The sequence below is a fragment of the Onychostoma macrolepis genome, chromosome 08, assembly GCF_012432095.1.
Source record: "Onychostoma macrolepis isolate SWU-2019 chromosome 08, ASM1243209v1, whole genome shotgun sequence".
NCBI classification, from domain to species: Eukaryota; Metazoa; Chordata; class Actinopteri; order Cypriniformes; family Cyprinidae; genus Onychostoma; species Onychostoma macrolepis.
In genome coordinates, this window is record NC_081162.1 from 18,760,000 (window position 1) to 18,780,250 (window position 20,251).

The window sequence follows — 20,251 nt, forward strand, 5'->3', positions numbered from 1 at the left end:
CATCCAGTCACTGATCTTGGTACATGTACTGTATACGCACAGCTTTTACAGACCACAGACGTCAATGTTCTGTCTGCACATGAGAAAGTGAACCTGACACAAGTGCCCAGATGGCTTCTTGTTTATGTCTCAGTCGCAAGAGGTGTGAATAGACTTCTCAACCTCTGTTAGGTAACACAAGGATGAATAAATAAATTTATCTTTGCTCTTTTTTAGCACTGTAATAAAAAAACATGAGAAAAAATGAGATTTTTCAAAAGGGTTCACAATTGTTTGAAGAAATTTTTGGAATGGGATGTTGAATTGGATAGCATGCTATTCTGAATTCAGTCATTTTTGTATGACACGTGCTTTCTTCAAGCGTTTCTGCATTTACTTGAAGGGAAAAATGGATTTAAACATGAGAACGTGTTAAGCTGAGCTAAAAAGTAATATACTCTTATTGGGAACTGAAAGCATTGTCAAATTAGCCAATTATATTTCATCAGCAAAACAAGTGGCAGAGCTTGTGTAGAACTTCCCAAATGAATTCCATTCCAGTTCTGATAAGCAACTTGAATGGATAACACTCTTTTCAGACTTGAGATGGTGTAAATCTAAACACTTCCTCATCGAAAACCCCTACTGTGGGTGATTATACTTTCACAGGCTTTTATGGGATGGCGCATCAAGCCTTGAGAAGCAGATCTTGTTTACTCAAGACTAGCAGCAGAGAGCGGTCAGGCTCGTCTGTGCGCACATACACACTTTTCTCTCGCCTGTACACCTGGTGCTTTGTCCTGCACCCTGTGCTGCTAAAGGCAGAGCTAAACACTGCCCCTCCTGACGACTTCAAACGAGGAAAGAGAGGGGAGGAGGAGTAGCCGGCTCTTTTGATCTTGCTCTCCTCTATTTTGTCCCCTCTCAATTTGTCCCCCTCTTTTCCGAGTCCGTTCCTGCGTGAGGCTCTGGGGTCCCTGCTGGATGAGATGTTTTCATATCTCTGCTGCAAATACTGAAGGTGTTTTTATATGCAATGGCTGCAAAACAGTACTGCAGTGATTTACGTGTTTTTGTAGGCCAACCTGAAAATCACCCTGATTTCCCTTGACAAAAACCCTATAGGATTGTTCCATTGGATTATTGCAGAAAATAAGATCTGTGACAATTTTGTGATTCTTACTTATTTTGTTAATAATTTATAATCTTAACAAATTTACACAACTTTTACATTTTGATACCTAAATACAATTGCCAGAAGTAAAAACTAAGCTTCTGACAACTCTTTCAGTCTTTTATTTAAAAATATGTTCCTTGAAAGTTGGAGTTAAATAGTTTGCAAGTGCTCAATTGTAAACACAATGAGAGTTTAAAAGCAGACTAGTGACTGTTTGGCGTGATGAAGTTTAATGTCCAAGAAGACCTCTGTTGTCCCATTTTGCTACTTGTTAGCATCTGCCTTTTTCAAGACAAATAAAATCATTACTGATGTGTTTTATGTCAGAATAAAATGTTCAAATATCCTGATCTTGTATTAACCACAGACGTTCCACCAAAAACTCAATTAAAAATCCTGTTATATTTTGAATATCACTGCATTCAATTCAAGTGACATTGTAAACAAATTATATTTGTTTTTCTTAGAACTAACTACACTTTTATGAGCAGTTTTGTCCATTTGTTTTAACCAGCTGGGCCGGGCGCAAGGTTATTTTAGTTGATCTATGAAGTCATTTTGTTTTTACACAGGTATAGTTTATCACATTAACTGTGGGCATTAGGACTGGGAGTCGATCTCAAAAAGAACTGGTTCTTCGATTCCAATTCTAACATTGATAGCTGATTCTGTTCAGGGGCCTTATATTTAAATCCTCTCAGCTAGGGATTGATTCAGTTGACCAAAAATGCACATTCAGATTACTGGTTCATTCTGTGTCTTCATACGGTAGTTTATATGATTACGGTTATGGGTGTTGACAAACAAGTATCTTTTTTTAATATTATGAGTGATTCTTTGAATCATTGACTCAACAGATTCGTTAAAAAAAGAGTCACTCACAACCAAAACAACATAAAAGCACAGATTTTAAAAAGACAGCAGCTAAATCATATTTTCACAATTGTTCTATCAGTCATAATAGGCTAAAACATATTTATACTGCACTGTGAGTAGATCAGTTTACTTGTTTGGCATAATGTTTAACGTCCCTGACAACCTCTGTAGTCCCATTTAGCCACTTGTTAGCAACCGCCTTTGTCAGTGAAAGCTTAGAGGGGGTATTACTGATATATTTTGTGTTATAGAATAAAACATGAATATATCTTGGAGCATTTAACCAATAACCCATTCAAAATACCTTTCGACTGCATGCCGATGTAACTGTAATTGCTAAAATGCCAACTCGTTTCCAGGTTTTGGTCTACAAAAATGCTTCATCCCTGCAGCACTCTGTTTGGATTCGCAAGTCACACATACATACTTTATATTGCACTGATTGCTTATAAATCTTTTTTTTTTTTAATAAAAAAAACAGTTTTGATTTGACGGCCCTAATGAACATTTTCCATTGACGTTTGACAATCAGAAATAGTCAAAATACTTGGACTTCATTTTGAACAAAGTATATGTTGTTTTATCCTTAAAAGTCTAACAGACTTCCCTACACGTTTTGCTATATTTCTTTCTGTGTAAATGCCATTGGGTTGATATTTTGTTCTATAATGCAGTGACATTCATACTTTCTAAGTGTGTCCAAATACTTTTTGGCACTGCTGTGTGTATCTTGTGTTGGTCTTGGCCTGGGTTCAGTTGAAGATACACATGTTCATAAGTAACGGGGTGAAAAAAAAAAAAAAAAAGACGAATCTGTATGTCTGGCTTCGGGCTGTGATAGAAAGCATGTCTGGATCTGTTCAGACTCAACTCGGATGTGTTTTCTTTTCCTGATGATCGGTAGTACGTAACCCAGCAGAGACGCTAATGGAGCTAATAGTGTGTCCGTTCTGCCTTTAAACGTGCGCTGTCAGCCTCTTTGTTGAATGTGTTTTCTGTCTCTCTCAGGTGAGATGGTGAGAGGGGGGAGGGAGTGAGGCCATGGGCTGCACCTCGGCTAAGCAGGTGTCTGCTGTGCCCAACGATGAAGAGGGCCGGGGCAAAGCCTACAGCAACGGAGACCTCTTCACTGGTCAGTTACAAACACACACACATAACTTCATCAGGAAAGTACACATTCATGTGGAACAAATAACCATTTTTCAGCAGCATCAGAATTATTGAACCAACATTACTCACTATAGGCTACAAATAATAACGATAATTGCTTTGCTTAAGGATAGCGTATCTAATTTTTATAATCTGGACTTGTAATCAAACTATTGTAGGTTTAAATCCTATAATGGGCATTAGGCAAGGCATGAACTATTATCATTGTTGCCTTAAGATGTTTAAAGGAGTAGTTCACCCAAAAATGAAAATTGTCATCTACTCACCCTCATGTCATCCTCAAGTCCAAACTTGTTTGACTTTCTTCTTTGAAACACAAAAGATGGGATTTTGAAAAATATCTTTTCAAATGTTTTTTTGTCCACCTAATGAAAGTCAATAGGGTCCTCCAGTGTTGTTCAGAAGCCAGCGTTCTTCAAAATATTGTGTGCTGCAGCAGAAAGGAAATCCTATAGGATTGATGACAGAATTTTTTATTTTTGGGGTTTAAAGGCATGGTAGGTTATTTGGTTTTTGGTTCATTTTTTGTTACGCTGGTTGAAATTCTCTTCACATCCCGATAACAATGACCAAGTTAAAGGGTTAGTTCACCCAAAAATGAAAATTAGCCCATGATTTACTCACCCTCAAGCCCATACTAGGAGTATATGACATTCTTCTTTCAGACGAGTCCAGTCGGAGTTATATTAAAAAATGTCCTGGCTCTTTCAAGCTTTATAAGGGTAGTTAAAAAGAAGTCCAATAAAACGCATCCATCCATAATAAAACGTGCCTCCCACGTCTCTGGGGGTGACTAAAGGCCTCCCGTAGCGAATCGATGCGTTTTTGTAAGAACAATATCCATATTTAAAACGTTATAAACACTTTTCTCTAACTTCCGCTAACTGTCATATGTGCAAGCCGTTTCGGGCAGATGACGTAGGATGTATGCGTAGCGCATGCGCTGGTGAGAAGTGAAGAACACGGAAACACAGAGGAGAGAACAAAACAAAACACCGGTCATGAATTAGAAGTACAAAACGAGGATTTGTAAAGAAAAATGTTGGAGAAAAATCCAAGAGGAGACTTATAGTCTTTGCTTCCTTTGCTCCTGTAAATAAACGTTGTTTCTCGTGAGACTAGCATATTCTCATAGGCGCATGCGCTGTTGCCATACTACCATTAACAAAGTTTGGAAGTACCAGGACATGTTTTAATATAACTCCGATTGGATTAGTCTGAAAGAAGAAAGTCATATACACCTGGGATGCCTTGAGGGTAAGTAAATCATGGGCTAATATTTATTTTTGGGTGAACTAACCCTTTAAGTGGTTTAAAAGGATTTATGCTGACATTATACGTCATCAGCGCGTTCCATTGTGCTATTGCAGGCATTATTACTGTAATATTATGTGCTTTGTACTGTAATGTTTTCTCACCAGTGAATGAGACATTAAGTAATCTGACAGCATTGCGTTGTCATCTCTCATTGTGATACTGGTTTGCCTCTGGTCTTCCTGTGTGCGGTCATGTGTTTTGGAGGAGGCGTGGCTTTGGAGAGTGAATAAGAGAGTCTGCTCAATAATTGGTAATTTTCCATACAGCTGGCTTTTATATGTGTCCAAAATGAAAGGTTTTTATTGAATGTCACTGTCCACATTCTCTTAAATATCCAGAGATATTAATTTCCATGGGAAGCGGTCACATTTTGAGAATGTAATTTCTCCACTAGACTATTGTTGATGGATAAGAGTCTGTTTTTTTGGCTTTGTCCCAGGTAATATACTTGGACTATGCTTTACATTTATGTACCTTTCTAATAATTGTAAAATGCACACTCTGGAATGTAGTATTGGGACACCATATCATAAAATTGTCTTGATTACCACAGACACACCTCTGTTGTGTACAGTTTGCGTGCAAGCATTAGCTAAATTTGTTATCTTAAAACTACTTTCAAGTACAGTTTAGACATGACTCTTCTCTTCCATAGGGTGATTGTGGGTAATAGCCTATTAGTTAAAAAAATGTGCTCAACTGGGCATCCTTGGCTTAATGTACTATGATTTTGGATGCGTTTTTAGGATAGAGTCAAAATAGGATGAAGTGATTTGATAGTTTCTTCTCTTCTGGTCATATTCTAGTGCTTTTTGTTTGTCACAATTTAAATGTTTGTCTGTTCCACATAATAAGCTTAATTTGATGGATTTTGGGATGGTTCAGTAAGTTAGGTGTTGACTCAGTAAATAATTTGAAAGAGTCGGTGAAGGATTTGTCATACTGAATTAAACTGGTAACCTGTGAGTCTAGTAGTATTTTTGAATGATTTCTTGAATGAATCAGCTCAAGTCACGAGTCATTTGCTTGTGAATTGGACTGCACTTAATCAGACTGTATGTTTTTGATTCAGTAAAACGAACACTTAAGAGTCATTTGGCAGTAGTTGTTTTTATTGCTGGCCAACTCTATGCTTGAAGCTAAATGCAAAATGTAATGCTTTGAATAGTCAGTTGGAACAGGCTCCAGCAGTGATGGCTCCATCCATGTTATTCAGGCAGACATGATATGTGGGAAGCAATTCAAACGTAAGGGACAGACAGACATCTTTGAACATCACTGGCATTGACACAGGCTGTTTTTACCAATCGTTCAAGACTCATTCGAGATTAAATGTTAAGCAGAACAAACAGCCAGTTAAGTAATTTATGTCCGGGCACTGAATAATGTTTTACAATGTTTTGGGAAGCTGATTACGTTCTGGGAATTCTTGGTTGCATCCTTCCGCGCAGTCATACTGATGTGTGTGTCTATGTAAAGGCTGTCAGCTACATCTGTGCCAACAGGCGTGTGTTTTGAGGATAACGTTATCAGCTGGAGTGAGTGACTCATTCCTGTGAGTGTGTTCGCTGAGTTTTGTGTGTGTGAGAGGGTGTAAATATGTTTTAAAGGGTTTAGATAACAGCAGCGCTTAGTGTGCGACCTGTGAGAGAGTGACAGAGATTATAGGAGATTAAGAATTAGGGGTAAAACAGCAGAAAATCCACACAGGAAACTCTCGATGAGCAGCCACAGGAGGCTGCCGCCTACCCGCTCTCCCTCTCTCTCCCTCTTCCTGCCATGTTCTTTTCTCTGTCTCTAAGGATTCAGAGTGTGTGAGATGGTGGGGAACGGTCTGAGAACGAGGGAGAGAGTGAGTGACGTGGGATCACAAACTCCCATTTTTCCTCCCCTGACATTTATCCCTCCCTCTGCATATCTGTCGTTCTTCTCAAGGCCACACTTTTCTTATTTCCTTCCTTTCTTTGCAATGGGCTGTCTCCTTTTCATTATTCTGCCTACTTTTCTGCCCGCCTTCCCATTACCTAAGCTATTTTACTTCATTCTCTCATTGTTTTTTTTGTTTTGTTTTTTTCCACCCATGGGATCCCTTTCTGTTTCTCATTCGGTGTTCTCTTTATCCTTGTTCGAGAGAGAGTACTTCCAAACCACTAATATTTCTGTTGTGTATATATAGTATGTACATTGCCGTTCAAAAGTTGGGAATCAGCAAGAGTTTTTTTTTTTTTTTTTTTTTTTTGGTGAAAGAAATTGATGCTTTTATTCAGCAAGGATGCATTAAGCAAGTGTGACAGTAAAGACACCTATAATGTTACAAAATATATACTCTTCTTATGAACTTTCTATTCATCATAGTATCCTGAAAAAACGTATCATGGTGTCTACAAAAATATTAATCAAAACAACTGTTTTCAACATTGATAATAATAAAAAATTTGATTTTTGAAGGATCATGTGACACTGAAGACTGGAAAAATGGCTTAAATTGTTATATAAAGCAACATTTTTCATTTTTTGTGAGGAATCTAACCTATTATTTATTTCAGCTACATTTCAATTGCCAAAAACTATTTTTAATAGTTTTAGTTAACAATAGCAACACTAGCTAGTATACCATTTTAATCATATACATTTGCTGCTTTTGATGAAAAACCTATTGACCAGTAATAATGTACATTATATACGAATGCATGTGTATTAATACAGTTTGAACATGCTACATCCACAGTGTCCCGTGGGGCCGTGGGATAGTGTCGTTATTTAGCTAATCATTTGACAGTGTTTTGATCATAGGGAAGTACCGGTAGTCAGATGTAGGGGCTACTTCTGAGTTCTGCACTTCCTATTGTTATATTTTGAGGATGTGAGTGTTTATACTGTATGTTCTGGTCCTCATCTCTTTCGTTCTGTGTGTGAGATCTGTAGGCTCATGTGGCGTTCTGATAATCTGAGTGAACTGTAAAGCACAACAACAGATTGATGAGTATTATATTCACCAGCGCGAACAGAGCAGTGACCTGGTTACTGTGGATTATTGCAAACTCCCCCCTTCTTCTCGCTCTATCTGTCTGTCTATCCATGTCTCTCACTCGCTCTTTTTCTCTCTTTCTGCTGCCAACCCGATGTCCTTCTTTCCACTGCCCTTCCCGGCTGTCAGTCAAACAGCTCTATCAATAGAACAGAGGGAGACAGCTTTCACCCCTCTCTCTCTCTCAACTCTCAGCTCTCGTCCTGACTTGATTAGTGCCAACAGACTGTTTACTAGTCAAACTGTGTCAGTGTTCAGGCAGTGATTGTGTGCGCGTGTGTCCTCATCGGTGATTCAGCGCTTAGTCGATCCCAACAACACACAAGATCTCCGGCACGCACAATGACAGGAAAGGCCGAGCTGCCCTAATACAAACAAGAGAGGCAGCAGGCGGAGAATATGCTGTCTGGTTACATGCGATCTGTACTGAGCTGTTGAGATTGGTGTGCGAGTGTGTTTGCTGCCAATCTGTACCGGGGCATTCACGTTGACGCCGATTTGCACCGACAAAGTGACCAGAAGACATTTGATTTTTAACAAGAGCCAGCCATATCTGACATGACCGTCAGCGGCCGTTTGCAGTGCGATGAGAAAGGTTTACTAGTTCTACTATTAAAACTGGGTGTTGATTCATCTTATAAGTTATAATTTCCATTTTACTTTTGTTTGAAATAAATTCTCTTCAGATGATGTATTTAATCCTGTAACTTGTCTTTTTTAACTATTTATTAAAAGAACCAGCTTGTAAGAGACATTTTGTTTCTTGAATCTGGCTACACTGTGCATTTTTTTAAATCTGATTTATTAAAAAGAACCAGCACATAAGAGTCATTTTTATTGATTCCCACTACATTGTTGCATGCTGTTTTAATATGATGTACTGTATTTACTATTGTAGTATTTATTTTTAAATGTATTTTTTTTTTTTTTAATTTACATTTTTATTAATTTTTTGGCCTTTTTCCATTTTTATTAGTTTTTTTTAATATTTCTTTGTAGCTATAATTTGGTTTTTATTTCATTTCAGTTAGTTTCAGTTTCAACTAACTGGAATAAAATAGGTTTTTAGTCTAATATTTATGTTTCAATTAATTAAAATTATTTTTAATAGATTAAGTTATTGATAACAATACTCTGGCACACTGTATGTTTGTTTTTGTGAGTTTTTCCTTGCCATTACTTCCTGGTGCAGTTTTTTTTTAAATTCATAACTCAAGTAGAGTAAAAGATCGATTTTGAGATTTTAGGAATAGATAGTAGAATCCACGTTAACATTTATTATAAGTGATTTCATTATCTTATATTATTTATTCTGCATGTTTTCATATTTCATATCTTCCGGTCATTGCATATGCATTTTGCAGATGCTTTTATCCAATGCAACTTACAGTGCATTCAAGGTTTACATTAATATGTTTGTTTTTCCTATAAATCAAACCCATGACTTTGGGATTGCTAGTGCCTTGTATTACCAACTTAACTTTATGAAGTTTGCAGGGTGATTTGTTTCTGCCCACATGCAGCAATATTTAGCAGATATTGCCAGCATTGATTCATACATCAATATAATGCATAATGCATTTCAGAAATGTTACAGTAGAAAAGTTTTCCTCTCCATTTGATTCTAGAGACAAGAAAACTGATTTATTGCCATTTAATTGTAATCAGATTATTGCTAGTAATGCATGTTAACAATAACAGGCCACCCAGCAGTAGGAACGCCCTATATGGCCCAATAATACAGCCACTCATCAACCTTCAGCGATAAAACCATATGTTTTAACAAAGCATAAGAGGGTGTGTGTGCGTGTGTGTACACGTGGCTTACTGTCAGGCTGTGGTTAATACATTTCATACAGCCATTTTTCAAAGTCACCAAGTGACTGCGTTCACAAAGCGACTGTTTAGCTAATGTTTTTAACAGCAACGGCGTACAGTAGCGCAACAGATCATCTCAGTGACACTCTGCCTTCTGAGGTTTAGACACATGACTTCAGATGTTTAACGACTGATCTTTAACCAGAGGCGTGGTATCGGTCATGTGTCTAAAGGTAGCACAAAACGTGTCTCTTGTTTTTTCGAATTCGTAACTCTTCTCTGTTCTGCCATAACGTTAGCGAGTAATCCTCCACCTACTATCAAAGAGAGTGCGAGATTGACAAACTCTCCTCCTTTGCAGTGGACTCACTGTGTTAACAGACGCCCACTTACAGAATAGCTTCAGGGCAAAGCTTCTCCACACTGATTCTAAAAGTAAAGCAGCCCACTCATGTTCCTCAGACACGCCACTCACAGCACTGAACACATCTGAAATTAGGCCAGAAGGTAAAAGTGAGAGGAAGACAGGATTGTGGAGCTGTTCGATTTAGCCGAACGAGCAGCCAGACAGCTAAATTACCTGGTCGTCAGAAGACATCTCGTCACAAACTCAGAAAAAGATAAGAATAAACATGGAGGAGGCCTAGTGATTAGCATGTTTGGTGTGATGTTGGTCTGAAAAATTAAATACATTTTTTTTTGAGCTTTATTTTAAAGAATGGGGTGTGTGTACACTACCGTGTATGTTTATAATAGTGTTTTGTTATTGGAAGGTTTTATAGGGTTAATACTCACCAGAGATTCATTTGTTTGCTCAAAAATAAAGTAGAAACTGCAATATTGTGAAATATTATTAAATATTACAATAACTTTTTTTCTGTTTTAATATATTTTATAATGTTATTTGACATAAGTCGCACAGGTATATTTGAAGCAATAGCCAGCAATGCATTGTATGGGTCGAAATTATAAATTTTTCTTTTATGCCAAAAATCATTAGGATATTATGTAAAGATCATGTTTCATGAAGATATTTTGTACATTGCCTACCGTAAATATATCTCAACTTCATTTTTGAGTCGTAATATGCATTGCTAAGAACTTCATTTGGACAACTTGAAAGGCGATTTTCTCAATTAATTTTTTTTTTTGCACCCTCAGATTCCAGATTTTCAAATAGTTTTCTCACCCAAATATTGTCCTGTCCTATGCTTTTTTTTATGTAAAGCAGAGTGGTAAGTATTTTCTCTATAATTACTAACATCATATTGACCACATTATATTGACCATATTTGCTTAGTAAAATGTTAATAAATAAATAGAAATCAAATTTTCCATTATCATGTTCCTTGACAATATTCAATTATTTATTCATCAGAAGTGCTAACGATAAGTGTAAAATGTAGAAAAATGTCCCAAACCCTGAGCTGTGTGTAGCACCTGTCGTTCTGCATATCCATCTGAAGGATACCAACATTAAGAGAGTGATTGAAGTTTATTTTTAACAGCATGCTTGATCACATCTGACCTTAAGCATGTTTTTTTTTGTTTGTTTGTTTTTTTACAATTTTTGCAAAGAAGTTGTTCTTGAAAGACAGGGCAAAAAAAAAATCAAATGTTTTGAACCCAAAAACAACATCACAGATGATGCCTGAACATAATCTTCTTAGTGCTCATTTAGTGAAATATGAAAAGGAAAAAAAAAGAAAAATAACACACTGGGATCTAACTGAAGATTTTTAAGTGACGCCACAAATGAATGATGGAATTTGTGTGTTTTTGTTTTTTGAAATTGGTAGTTGATTCGCATAGTTAGAACATCCCAGCTCTATCTTCAGGGTTAAACACTGAAATGGAAAAATCGGAGATGGTGTAAAAATATCTTTGCCTTGGTACTGTCATACTCATGAGTCATGACACAAGAAGCAGGCACAAAACTGCCTACCATCACAGCCTTTAGGAAATTGAATGGCCTAATAAAAGGCACATAAAAATCACCTCTATATTCAGAGTGTTGTTTAATTTTATGAATAAAATATTTAGATATATAAATATTCACTACCCCGCTGTTCTTTAACACATCCCATGATGCTCATAAATCCAGCTTGCAACATTTCTCATTCTCCCTATTATTTTCTATCCTCACTCTACTACAATATTATATCATACTTCAATATAATAGTATAAAATAATAAAAGTTGCACAGAGGCCAGCCTTATTACATTTCTCTCCATTGAGAAAGCAAGCATCCTTCTCTCCATCAGGTCCTAAAGGTCAGCGTCATGCTGTTATCACTAATTAGCCAATCAAAATATCCCTACATAAGAAAAGAGACCTCTCATCTTATCGCCAAAAATAGCCTGTCTGAAATATACTAAACTGACAAAATGTCACGCTCTCTCTCATGGTGAGCACCAACAAAATCATCCGTTTCTCTGAGATGCATGCTTCACGGATGATTCTTGTCCTGAATAGATGGATTAGGAATGATATGTTCCTCAGATCTCCTTTTTTAGTAATGCTATCACCCTATTTGCGTACATGCGAGTGTGTGTTTGTGAGAAGAGAGATGTATTCGTATGTATGCATGCATGTATCAGGAACCAGGAAGCCTGTTTTGTGTAACACAACACAGCCAAATCAATTAAAGTTTGATTTTAATTTGTGTGTGATGTTTCTCCTTGGTTTGGCTGTGTGTGTGTGTGTGTGTTTGTCAGCATGTTGAAGCGTGGTCTTTTGTGCAGAGACATGTTTACATTCCTCAAGCTGTGAAAGACTGGCGGCGTTGCGCTCTCTTTTTCTCTCTCCTTTTATATTCCACTTTTTTTCTCCTTTTTCTTGCTTTTTGTGCTTGTGCTGATGGGCCGCACTGAGTCACATTCACAGGCTGCCCACTCCAGCTGTCATGATGGTAACTGACAGGGAGTTCACAGTGAGAAAAGGAGAGAAAGACTGATAGAGGCAAAGATAAACAGAGATTGAGTGGGCTGTGATTGCCTCACGCTGATTTGTAGACAGAGTAAAAGACGGATTTATGTATATGTGTGGGTGTGTGTATGTGTTATGAGGAAGTGAATGCATGGACATGCAAACACGTACATGGCCGCTGGTAATTACAAATGGCTGAAAGGGCAAAATCCAAAACGCTCATCTGTTAAGAGCTGTTGTTTCAAATGTGAATTCTCTCACGTTGTTCCAAATCCAAAAAAAAAAAAGGTGTTGAAGAATATGATCTTTTCAGTATAATGAAAGCGAAGGTGGAATAAAGCTGTCAGACTCCAAAATATCAAAAAGCACCAAAAATGTAATGTAAAAGTGGTTCATATGACTCATGTTCTATATTTTCTCAAGCCATACAATAGATTTGTTCGGGGTACAAACTGAAATGTAAATAATTTAATGAAACCTGAATGATAGGTTATATACAGTGTATACGTAAACTGTGGTTGTTTGGGCAAGTTCATGAGAGACGTGTCATGCCTGATTCATGAATGATTCATTCTTTTGAATCGGATCTTTTCAATGAATCTGATGTTTATGATTCAGACTGATTTGATTCTTAAGTTCAACTCACTGACTCGACAGTTAGTTGAAGGGAAAGATTATCAGACATTAATTACTTACATTCTTCTCACACAAATCTATCATCTATGGAAGACTTTCAATATAACACACAAGTCATATGGGCTATTTTATGAAACTTGGTGATTTGTCTTTTTCAAAGCTTGAAAGCTTTACTCCCTATTCATTGTAATTGAATGGAAAAAAGTACATTCTTTGAAATCTTCTTTTGAGTTCCACTTAAGAAAGAAAATCATAGTTTATAAAAGAAGTTTCATTTCTCTGTGAATCATTTCTTTAACAGTACTAGAATGAACCTCTAACTTGTGTTTTTCTCTGTCTATCATTGTAGATGAATATAAGATGAAGGGAGTGGAGGAGGTGAAGTACATGCGTGGAGAAGAAGACAGAGTAAACGCACGCAACCAGGAGAACCTGGTGAGATACAAAACATGCCTGCGCAGTTGCGCACACACCTGGGAAATTCTTCCTGTGCAGTGGTGTCCATTTATATTTTGCTTAGTATTCACACACACATGCACACACCGCTTGAGGCTCGTATGCCTGTTGTTGGCTTATACATTGAGAGGTAAAACTATGCGTATGCAGTACACACGTGTGCCGACATGTTTGGAATGTGGGAGAGGGAAATTCTAAAAAAAAAAAGTTCCTCTTTTGTCATAGACACTCACATTACCAGACAAAATATAATATTCTGGAGTTTCTACATGCATCTTTTCTTACAAAAACTCGTTAAAAAATTCTCAGATGTCTGGACTTAACTGAACTTGATTCTTTCTCGAGGAAGCTATGTATTCTTTTTCTTATTATTGTAATTTTACTAATGATTTTAGAGATTTTGTTGTTTTTGAACCATAAAACAATACACTCTTACACATGCAATTATTTATTAATTTTTTTCTTTTCCGCTTAATAATGTTAAGGTTTCTTGTATAATTACCTTTAGAATTAAGCTGTCTGTTTAGCTACCTTACGTTTAAGACTTTATGTAAATTACCCTGTTATTATTGGTTAAACTTTTCACCTGTTAAAAGAGTAATAATGTCACTGCCAAGTTGTTAAATATTGGCATTGATATGCAAATGTGGGTCGTCATATGTTAATGTGCTCAGTGAGGGTGTAAAATGCATAATTACTTTTACTTTTTTAAAATTTCTTATCCAAAATACAGTTCTCAACATATTTCAAATGTAAAATTCCACAATTTCAGATTCCCAATGTATTTTTTGCACGGACAACCTTGAAAATAATTATATTATATAATGATATATTATATATCAAAACGATCAAATAAAACCAAATTTCACATACATCATATCATTTAAAATTATTGTCCTGTTTCTACCCCTTTTTGCATCTTGGTTTCCATAAATTGTCTGCTTGCATTGTGAATGAGTATGTCCACGTATACATTTCAAGAGCGAGTAAAATCCTTTTCCATATATTCCCCCTTTAAACTGCCTGGCTTAATGAAGTTGTACAGGCAGAGCAGGTGTTCGGATGCCCATGTTCCGATAAGGGGGGTGAGAGGAGAGTAGAGATGCAGTGAAAGCGAGGGCAGCCCTCTCTCTCACTGTCTCTCAGCAGGGCAGCATTCTCATTAGCAGTGGCCTGAGGAAGGTCACTCCCAGGGCCTCAGTATCACGCTGTGTTCCAGGCAGAGAAGCTGGTTCTGGCCCACGTCCAAAAGCCAACAGGGCCTCTGCACCAGAGAGCCGCCAGGGACGGTCGGCGGAGGCTGAATTTGGCTTTGTTTTGAACAGTAGTAAGTGAAAACGTGCTCATTCTGGGTGTGTTTGCAGGAGAAGAGCTCAACGCAGCACAGGACCAAACAGCACAAAGAGGTGCCTGGGCCCAGCGCCAACAAGACAAAGTGAGTGGGTTTATACATGTGTCTTTCTGTTTACAGTGTGCGTGTGTTTCTGTTTGTTTTGTGTGTGCGGGTGAGGGCATTAAAGTTCTTGCTCTGTTGAAAACGTGCTAGAAGTCTGTAAATTGTGTGTGGTTTGTTTTGCTTTGTGGCCTGTCTTATCCCCTCCGGATCTCATTTGCATGTTCTGTTTGAGCGTAATGTGCCATATGTTTCGTAAATTATTGTATGTAAACATGTGTTTATTGCCTTCCGATGTAATTGTCAGTTTCAAAGTGTTTTATTAGTATAATTATTTCTAGTGAAATTGCATTTCTAAAGCATCAACACAATTGTGATGTAAATAAAAAAGGCTAACACTTTATATTTATTTTCTTTTGTTAAAAGTCATTTAAAGGAATAGTTCCACCATAGATGAACATGTCATTTATTCACTCTCATGTAGTTTTAAACTATTGATGACAACTGAAAAACAAAACTGTGATAATATCTGCGATTAATATCATTTTCGTGAATTCATTTGGCTATTATAATTTTGTAGTGAAAATCATGACAGCCATATTTCAAACCCATATTTTCTTTATTTCCATACAAATGCAACAAAATAAATGGAGAGTGGAGCTATTGAGCTCCAAAAGTTACCAAATAAGATTTTCAGCAAATAATGCTGAAAATTAATAATTTTGGAGCTAAACTGCCTCAGTCCCCATTCTGATTTGTGTTTGTGGAAAAGAGCAGCTTGAACTTTCTGCAAAATATCATAGTGTTCAATGGAAGAAAGAAAAGATACAGGTCTTATAAAAAAAAAAATCAAGTTGAATGAAGTAAGAACTAAATCAATTTTGGGTGATATATTTAGCTATTTATTAGACATTTAGTATGAGATGAAAATGCGTTTCAAAACATCTACAACTATTAACGTGTAAACTAATTTATGATCTGTTAATCATTAATATTTTATTTGTTTATAACTTAATGGACTTTCATTTTCACTGAGCTTTGAGCGCTACAAACACATTAAACAGAAAGCTAATACATATGTGGTTCAAAATGTCTAGATGTAAAGAAATTGTGTTTGAAGGCATGGTTATTAAGAATGAACAGTTCATTATTGTTTTATGTGTGTGTCGATGGAGTAATGCTCAGTTAATGTGCTTTGTGTGTGTGTGGAGGCAAGGGTTTATAGTCCCTGCTGTAATGTGTCTATAAAAATGATTCCTGCCCAGCCACTCTGGATCCTACAGGAGCTGGTAGCTTTGTGTGTGTGAGAGAGTGTGTGTTTGTGTTCTTTATGCTTGTTGTAATGGAAAATTCTAGTGTATTTGTTGCTTCCCTTCTCCTACCCCCACTAACTTCCTCTCTTTCTCTCTCTCCATCTCTCTCTCTCTCTCTCTCTCTCTCTCTCTCAGCATACATACGTCAGAGAGTCAGCAGGAGTTCTTCAGAATGCTGGATGAGAAGATTGAGAAGGTGAGGGAGGGAGGAAAAGAACGAGGCACAGAAGTAAAGCAGGGAGCAGATGGGTTAGAGATTTTAAAGGGCCAGTGTACATTAAACCACCCTTCAGAGGACTGTTCGTTTATCTAGATTGTGACATTTAAAAGATTGTCTTGTCCTTCCGTTGTGTGAATCGCCTGTCTGGTACTTCCTGTAGACCTCTGGAGATAAAATGATATATTTATGGCTCTGCTTTTTTCCCAGTACTTCCTCCTTTCCCTCTCCCTCTCTTATCTGTCTTTGTCTCTCTCTTGAGGTCTGAGATCAATTGGAATAAAATTGATTAAATATAAACATTTTAGATTTAGTTTTAAATAAGACAAATATAAGGGTTGTAGGGTTTTTACACTGCAAAAAAAAGTCTCATTTAGAAGTAGCTATCCGCATTTTTATCTCATAAATGACTAAATCTGAACTTTCTGTTGAGACAGTGTTGTCAATATATCTACATTGGTGCCATATAATCACCTGACCATCTAAATGTTTAAAGTTTAATCAGGTTTGTAAAAATCAGATTGCGGTGGGTTTTTATATTTCTCACAACTGCGAGAGAAAAGTAAGCATTGTGAAAAAAATTGAGATACGTTGCCTTTTTATTTCTTATTCAGTGCAAGAAACTAGCTTCCATAAGTAATCCGTTCTCATCCATAGTTGATGTTTAATATTCATGAGTAATGGGATTTTGGTCCAGTGAGTTTTATTTGTGGTTGGAGCAACCTGGCAACCAACAAAATGTAGTGCTGCCTATCACTCTTGCTGCTAGTTAGGACAGAAACTCAAATTCACTTATAGCGTTTTTATTTAATCTTTCTCTCTCTCTCTCTCTCTCTCTCCATATTTTTTAGGGGCAGGACTACTGCTCAGAGGAGGAGGATGATGTGACATAGCAGAGAGGCGCCAGATCTTGCCAGAGATGGAAATAGAGAGAGAGTGTGAACTCAAAAAAATCAGTGTTTCCTATGTCTGTAACACTCTGTCAGTCTGAGAGTGAGTGTGCGTGCGAGTGCGTGAGAGCGTGTGAGAGTGAGAGTGAGAGAGAATGCAGGACTTTTCCTCATAGGCTGTGGCACCCTTGACCCCTTCTCCTCTCTTGGGGTTGCCTTGCTTGGAGATCTAGATGGTTTTGGGTGAAGAAAGAACAGCTTGATTGATGTATTATCAACACAGACTCACTCTGACGTGAAATGAGGACCCCCGTCCCCCTCCGCTCCTCTCCTCCTACGGCCAGCATTGGAACGGCCCCCTTCCGCCGCCTGGCTGTAACGAAGCCATCTGAGAGAGAGAAAGAGAGATTATGTCGAGGAAAGCGAGATGAAAAGATATGGAGAGAAAAAAGATGACATGCCCCTCCCAGTCCTTGTTTTAAGTGGCAGGCCAGAGAAAAAACTGACATATGGAGGAACCAGAAGAGAGCTTACAAACATCCTCTGGAGATAACGGGGAGTGAATGTAAAGATGGAGTGTTGTGGGTTTTTGGGGGGAGAAATGATTGAACGAGAGATATTTTATTAAGAGCGACTATATGAACGAACTGGCTGATTATTTTGATATTTTGATAAGAGCGTTGTGGCAAGTTTTTGAACATTTGAGTCTGGACTCCTGCCTTTTGAAGGACCTTTTTTAATTTGTCGAGATTGATTTGTTTGTTCCATAAATGTGTTTTTATTTGGTTTCTTTTTTGCTTATTGCATAGATCATACCTCTTCAAGCTTGTGCTGTAAAGGTCAGGGCTGTACGGTGACCCCATAACACACTCGCTCACACACACACACACACACACACACACACACACACACACACACACACACAGAGAAAGCTAAAATTATCACCACACCCTCTTTCCACACACACAGGTTCACACTTTCATTTTGTATATCCTGCTATTATTTGTAAAGGTTTTTGAAAATAGACGGAAATACTGTCAGACCAGTTACCCCCACACACATCCAAATATATCCCTTACAGCCACCCGCAAACTGGCAGCATTTCACTTAAAGATCTGTATTGACTGTGTATGCTGCCCTTTAATACAGGTAATGGACTGTGAAGAGACTATGGCAGAGAACTGGGGTTGTCTGTGTTGTTTTGTGTGTTTCGAGGGCTGTATTTGTGTTGATCTGTGTCAGAGAACCAGCTCTTACTGTGGTAATTGTTGTCAAAGGGATGAGGTGTTTGTCTTAGGCCTGTATGTGTTTAGCTAGTGTTTACCTCTGTTTCTCACCCTGCGTTTCTTACTCAAAAGTATTCAGTCGTGTTGGTAAAATGAATTCTCGTTGTCTCTTACAATCCATAGACATATTCTAGACAGTATGAGGTGGGGTGGGGTGGGGTCACTTTGGGGGACACAGCGCTGGCCAAGCATCTGTCACTATGATTACTGGATTGATTCCTTTTTAATTTTTATTTTCAATGTTTTCTTTTTCTATTAAAATATAAGACACAGGAGCTGTGGTTTCTGTGTGCTGTCTCACCGATTAATTTGTTGGTGTGTGTGTGTGCAGGTACGCACTGCTTTGCTGACATCATTAATCCATTACAGCGTCATGTTTCCTGTTGGTGGTCTGACTCATAACGTTAAAAATACTTAATGGTTTCTGGTGTTGAATTTCAAATGCAGAAATGTGCAGATTACATTTCCACCATGGGTTAATATTATCAAACCGAACAAATGTTTAACTATAATGTTAAAATAGCTGTCCAGCACGTCTTTTTGGAGAATCCACACAGAGACGAGACATTAGATATTGACAGACCAAAGCGAAGCATATGTGCGTTTTAATTTCACATACTACTTGTGGTTTGTCTCCACCTGCAGGTTGAAGAGTGGAGCTGAACTATGCTAGAAATGTATCAAATGGTATATTAGATTAAATGTATATAATTGTATAAAATGAACGTGTATGTTTTAGATTTCATGACTGTTCACTATTTAAGCTTTTCAGTCCTTTGCATCTCACCTTTCATTTGACTTGATATTGGACATTTCATGCTATTTAGGATATTCTGACACATTACTGTTTCCAGTGGTTAAACTCCTTAATATGCTCCTTCCACAGCTTTAATTCACTTGATGCTTATAGAGTCTGTGTTTATTCATGCTAAAATCTCTCGTGCAGCACAACTGAAAAAAATGGACATGCAGAAAGTGCCACAAACAATACATTAATAGTTAAGAGGTAAAATTAATCCGTTCCTATAATTCTAAAACTTTCTAAAGAGATTGAGGTTCAAAAAAATGGATTATGTGAGCTACAGCCAATAATCAGTGTTTAAGGTTTATATTCATGTATATGTAAACTTGGTTAATATGTAATATGTTTTTTGTGTATTATATATTTATAATATATTTATATAGCATATTATTAAAAGTTAGGGGTCAGCAAGATTTTTATATTGTGTTTTTGAAATAAGTCTCCTATGCTCACCATGGCTGCATTTATTTGATCAAAGTACAACGAAAACAGCAATATTGTAAATATATTTCACAATTTTAAAGAACTTTTGTCTGTTTTAATGTGTTTTTAAATGTAACTTATTTCTGAGAGGGCAAAGCTGAATTATCAGCCATTACTCCAGTCTTCAGTGTCACATGATCCTTTAGAAATCATTTGGTGCTTATTTGCTTATAAGCTTTTTTGGTGCTCAAGAAACATTTCCTATTATTATCAATGTTGAAAACAGCTGTTTATATACAGTTGAAGACAAAATTATTAGCCCCCTTATGAAATTTGTTATTTTTCAGATATTTCCCAAGTGATGTTTAACAGAGCAAGGGAATTTTAACACAGTATTTCTTATTATATCTTTCATCTGGAGAAAGCCTTATTTCAATTTGCCTGGAATAAAATAATTATTTAAAAATTAAAATTTGCTACGGTCAATATTATTAGCCCTTTTAAGAAATTATCTGTTTGATTGGCTGCGGAACAAACCACTG

General features: G+C 37.1%; 1 protein-coding gene across 2 annotated transcripts in view; it reads left to right on the plus strand.

Annotated features, from left to right (window-relative positions):
- The window catches only part of zgc:92140 (uncharacterized protein LOC447854 homolog), a 32,328-nt gene extending 12,629 nt beyond the window's left edge, over positions 1-19,699 (plus strand). For both annotated transcript variants that reach the window (XM_058785451.1, XM_058785450.1), the window contains 5 exons: positions 3,041-3,164; positions 13,279-13,364; positions 14,750-14,820; positions 16,227-16,287; positions 17,160-19,699. In XM_058785451.1, the coding sequence (XP_058641434.1) occupies positions 3,074-3,164; positions 13,279-13,364; positions 14,750-14,820; positions 16,227-16,287; positions 17,160-17,201 (351 nt within the window). In that variant the 5' untranslated portion in view covers positions 3,041-3,073 and the 3' untranslated portion in view covers positions 17,202-19,699. The remainder of the gene's footprint in view (positions 1-3,040; positions 3,165-13,278; positions 13,365-14,749; positions 14,821-16,226; positions 16,288-17,159) is intronic.
- Positions 19,700-20,251: the final 552 nt, after the last annotated feature.